This window comes from Scophthalmus maximus, chromosome 11 (assembly GCF_022379125.1).
Source record: "Scophthalmus maximus strain ysfricsl-2021 chromosome 11, ASM2237912v1, whole genome shotgun sequence".
NCBI lineage: Eukaryota > Metazoa > Chordata > Actinopteri > Pleuronectiformes > Scophthalmidae > Scophthalmus > Scophthalmus maximus.
The window spans coordinates 12,098,311-12,103,594 of NC_061525.1; the positions used below are offsets into that span (position 1 = coordinate 12,098,311).

At 36.9% G+C, this 5,284-nt stretch overlaps 1 protein-coding gene across 3 annotated transcripts; it reads left to right on the top strand.

Annotated features, from left to right (window-relative positions):
- Positions 1–1,093: 1,093 nt before the first annotated feature.
- On the top strand, positions 1,094–4,676 carry LOC118299240 (succinate receptor 1-like). 3 transcript variants are annotated; one of them, XM_047335780.1, is made up of 3 exons: positions 1,094–1,155; positions 3,199–3,220; positions 3,392–4,676. In XM_047335780.1, the coding sequence occupies exons 2-3, from the start codon at positions 3,218–3,220 to the stop codon at positions 4,325–4,327; spliced, it is 939 nt and encodes a 312-aa protein (XP_047191736.1). In that variant the 5' UTR covers positions 1,094–1,155; positions 3,199–3,217; the 3' UTR covers positions 4,328–4,676. The 3 variants fall into 3 exon arrangements, with proteins under 3 accessions (XP_047191736.1, XP_035478687.1, XP_047191735.1); XM_047335779.1 differs by lacking the exon at positions 1,094–1,155 and adding an exon at positions 2,414–2,692; XM_035622794.1 differs by lacking the exon at positions 1,094–1,155 and adding an exon at positions 2,413–2,692 and having other exon boundaries at positions 3,199–4,676.
- Positions 4,677–5,284: the final 608 nt, after the last annotated feature.

The following is a 5,284-nucleotide window of genomic DNA, read 5'->3' on the forward strand; positions in this document are numbered from 1 at the left end:
TGTTGTGCAACCACAGGAAAGGTGTTTGACACAACAGATTGATAAATTTAAAAGTCAACACTGTGGCATCTGCATGTGTTCCAAAGCAAAATGAATTACAGTCATAGTCGACATTATTATCACATTACTAAAGCTAATCAAATTAGAAACAGGAACAGTTGACTGCATTTTGTTCCACCATGACAGCCGTTATAATTCGACTGGATAGTTTTGCTTTAACTGATCGAAACTAACATGTTCAATGTACTGTAGAATACAGTAGAACAATGTCCTGACCAAGAAAAATAAATAAACTAACGATGCAATGAATAATCACCTTACCTAACAAAAAAAACAAGTTTGAACATTAAGTGGAACATTTATTCTGTCTCCACTGTAATGCAAATGACGTTTTTGCTATGACCATATTCACAATGTCCCTCTCTTGCGCTTCTGAAAATAAACGTCATCTCGCTTCATCCGATGCCGTTTTTCAGTTCTGCAAAAATAGAAGTGCTGATTGGAAACCATCCTATTTGCAAACTAAGAGCATAGAGTAAATACAAATGACTGCAACTTTATGTGATACGGTACAGTAATTCAATGCATTCCAGACAGGATACAGCACAACAGCTACAGTACAGATATGTGTGAACAATTTTGGTTCCAGTGTTTCCACCTGGGGGACTGTGTGCTAATTGTGTTCAAGTTGTGATGACTTGAGTTAATGATATTGAATGCCAGTGCTTTCTGAAGGAGAACATGGATTTGTGTGTAGAGTTTTGAACAAGTGAATATTTAGAGTTTTTGGTAGCTAGCGTTATGGTTTGGGATGTTTGGTTAATAGGTCTAGAAATCGAGAAAAACTGTAAAGTAGATTGTAACTTCTGATTCAATAGGTCCACTACATGTTGTTGTTCTTGTACTTGTCCTAGGAAGGGAATTTATTTCACATGGTCTGTTTTAAGACCTTGACCTGACACGCTGTTTGCTGAACATTTAAATGATGTTGCATGTGAATAACATCACATACTGTAACTTTAAAATGATAACGTGCCAGTTTGTTGACTTAGGTAAAGCAATTGATATTGTTGGTCGTATTTAACAAACTGTGGTCATGTAGACCTGAACCTGTTTTGGATTCTTCTTGTAGATCTCAGGAGGAGTTTTTGTAAGGTAAAAAAAATATGTTTTCCTATTTCACATTACAATAAAGAGAATGTGTTTTGTTCAATCAGAAAATAGTCTTCTTTGCTTCTTAAATTACCATTTTATGCAGATGACACCATTCTTCTGAAACCTATTTGTTCCTAATAATATCCAAGTAAGACTAACTATTTTCTCAACCAACCAGCTCTCATTAGCCTAAAATAATAACATTAATAACCAATGGGCACACTATATTTTAGATTTAGTGTGCTTATAGTAGTAAATTTCATGTCATATTTTTGATTAATGCTATTTTGGTGAATTTGGAGAATTTGGTGCCCTTCTAAAATCTCTCTATTGAATTATATGTTCCATAGACATCCAATGTGAATGGATGAATTGCAAAAACAGGCTTTTTTATGCACAAAAATGTAATTCGATTTTCTATTCAATTTGCTGCTTTGAGAGAATCACAACGTGCTATTGAGCAACACCACCTCTGACCGGGCTCAAGACGCTGATGCTGTCTTGATAATACCTGTCTTGATATGCTGTCTTGATAATACCACTCACAAGCTGTATGTATATTCTTTAATTGAGTAAAAGCTGCAATACCAAGCTGTATGAATACTCATACAAAACATACAAATATATTTTAAACCACAAAATAATTAATTATCAAAAGTAAATCGATTTGAATCCCAGTCTGGCCAAGGTTCTCGGGGACATAAAATTGACCAAAGGAGTGGATATGAGTGTGGTTTGTTTTCTGTCTCTGTTGGCGTTGTGATCAGTTGGGGTCGGGGACGATAAATAGTATGTTACAATTGTAGTTGGTTGACATTTGTTTCCTGAACTGGTATTTAGTCACCGATTTAGTAACTAACTGCCTCAGAACAGTTAAATACTTTCCCAGTAATTTGTACTACATATATTAGGATTTTACTGGAAATTTCTAGAAAACTACTAGGAAATAACTGGACCAAACAAACAATAAACAAGGTTAGCGGACAAATGCTTGTAATTTAGTGCAGAAAGTCGGAAAATAAATGTTGAAAATGCATACAATTAACATCTGACTACTGAGACACATAAGAGGATAATATCTTACATAAACAAGTCAATATGTAAATGAAGAAACTATGCTGATTTAAAACTAGCGAACCACATAAGATTTTTAATGTGAAACCAACACAGGAACTACATGTGTTCAAGTTGACTGAAATAAAAAGGGGAGGTTGGAAGCGTATGTGAGCAGTACCAGGAAGGATAAAGCTAGTTCTTGTTCTTAAGAAATTAAATGACAAATGTGATAAACTTGACACTTGATTCTATAAATAGGGAGATAGACAGAATATATAATCTGTAAAATTTAGAGAAGTAGTCAGACTTGAAATGACAGTGAGTGACAGCGGAGACTGCATTACTCTATTTTTTAATAAGTAGGGGAAATATTGAGTGCCATCAGCTTGTCTGTTTTACCTGCAACAACCGAATCCATTTTTGTATTTTGAGTTTTTTTTCTTTTTTCTTTTGTATTGCAATATTCTTCAGCTTGGAGATTGTAAGTACAGTTTTAGAATAAAACTGGGAAAGGGATTAACAATTATATGATTAATCATTCAATTTCACATTAGAGCCGCTCATGCATGTTTAAAAGGCACATGCTGTACTGTAGTTAGTTATGCCTCAGCTTATTGCTGTTCTTTGTTATAATGTAAAACAGTTTGCATCAGAGTTTCTGCAATGCAGGCTGTCCTCATTGACGTAAAAAAGATGGTGTTTTTAATTTTCAATTGGCCACAGTAAAATGAGACTTAACAACTGAATAATAGGCAACAATATTTAATCAGGTGCTGGAAGGTCAGTGCGATTAAGTGTTATATATGCACTGTAAATGCAAACGACACTCAAAAGGTCTGTTTGCTCCAACAACAAGGTACTGTAATTTTTCCAGCCATGTCATGTTAAGAGGCACGTGTGCCACCAGCACTTATTGTTTACTGTTTCCAGTGCCCAGATAGTGACTGCACCTGTTTATGCTCTCATTCTCTTTTCATGCTAATCCAGCAACTACTACGACTACACCATGGTAAGTCTTTTTTTCTAACATATCCAATATTGATGTTTGTGCTGAATGTTGTCAGCTTTCAACCTGCTGTGCCTCTACTGAATCTGTTTTTCAAAAATGTCCTTTAAGTTTACGGCTCCAAGTCATGAGACCTTGGACTTCCTCTCTTGTTGTTCTCTCTCCTCTCCCAAGGTGCCCAATTGTACGTTGATAGATGACGTGCTGGAGAGGTACTATTTATCACCATCCTATGCTATTGAGTTCTGCATTGGTTTCCCTGGCAACCTTTTGGTTGTACTAGGCTATATATTTTGTTTGCCAGACTGGCGGAGCTGCAACATTTACATCTTCAACCTGGCAGTGTCTGACCTAATCTTCCTCTGCACACTCCCACGCCTGTCCTACCTCTATGCCAATGAATCAACAGAAACCAGTCCGTATGCTTGCATTATCAACCGCTTTGTCCTGCATGTCAATCTTTACTCCTCCATCCTCTTCATGGTTTGGCTCTGCATGGACCGCTTCCTGCTCATAAAACACCCAACGCGGAACCATTACCTGCTGAGGCCACAAACGGCCCTGATTGTGACAGGGCTGAGCTGGCTGGCTGTCAATATGGAAGTTGCTCCAATGATAGCACTGATGGTTCAGGACCTACAGAGTGGAAACTGGAGTCGCTGTAAAGATTTTGCCAGCCTAAAAGGAGATGTTGATTCATTAGGATACAGTCTGGGGCTAACCTTGACTGGTTATGTTCTTCCTCTGCTTGGACTTTGTGGTTTCTCCTACCAAATTGCCCATCTGCTCCATGTCCAAGAAAGGGCTCTACAGCACAGGACGAAACCATACAGACGGACTCTCAGGGTTGTTGCATCAGCTGCAGCTATGTTCCTGGTCCTCTACACTCCCTACCATGTGCTGAGAAATATCAGAATAGCATCTCAACAGGCCTGGTCTGGAATGGATCTCTGCACACGGATGTATGTAGAGGGCCTGTACATCTTGACCCGACCACTGGCCTTCTTGCATAGTGTCATCAACCCTGTCTTTTACTTCCTCATGGGTGACAGGTTCAGAGAGCTTCTGGTTACTAAGCTCAGGAAGTTGGTTAGAAGGACAGAACAGTAAAGACAGTAAAGTACATTCCAAATAGCACATCCACACGTGAAACAGCTGTCTTTACATTTTGCTAAAATGTTGTTGTATGCGCGCCTTTGTTTTGTAAAGTATAATTGTGTTGTTGTTGTTTTTTATTGTCATTGATTATGGGACAACAAATAAACTGCAAAACTGTCTGGTGTAGTAAATGTTGAATGACCTTTTTGGTGCCTATTAATGATGTGGATGTGTTTTGGTAGTGACCACAGATGTTATCATTTATGATGAGGAATAAAACAAATGTGTCATAAAGGCAAAGCTCCATTACATGTTGACAAAGTATAGTAACTTGTAAAATAATAATGTAATTAAAGGTCAGTTTCTGTTACTATTTTCATATTGAGGCTCTGTTTCTATTTTTATTTTAACACCATTACTTATATTTGTAACTGGATCTCATACTTTATTATATTACATATTTGAGTCATAACTCACACCATGAAGAATTAAATACCAGGCTATGTACAGTGTCCATGATTCAACATTCATAATGAAAGCAAGAAATGTGATATTGAGACAATGAGATAAATCAGCAGAAAAGTACACATGAGGACAAATACAAAACCTGAAGCTAATGTAATAATACTTTTGGAAGATAATTACTGCTACTCAGACAACTGAGACCATTAGCAGTAATATTGACTTAACATAATAAAGTAATGCCCTGAAAAGCTTTGTGGAAAAACAATTACAATTTGACCTTTGAAAATTAGGATTTGTTGTCAATCCTTGTTAACAGTGTTCACTAATCCTCAGAGAAAATCGTGTTTCCACAATGTGCATATATGCATGATCAGTGTGTGCACGTTTACTCACATTCTTGTGTGAACAGAGCACGTATTTGTGTAACTTCTGCACTGTATGTAGATGTAATCTGTGCAAAAAAACTGTACATTATTAACAGTGCAAAGGAATCATCTGCCATAA

Excerpts from the sequence above, each read along its gene's own strand:
- LOC118299240 (XM_035622794.1), top strand. The coding sequence starts at position 3,317 with ATGTCCTTTAAGTTTACGGCTCCAAGTCATGAGACCTTGGACTTCCTC.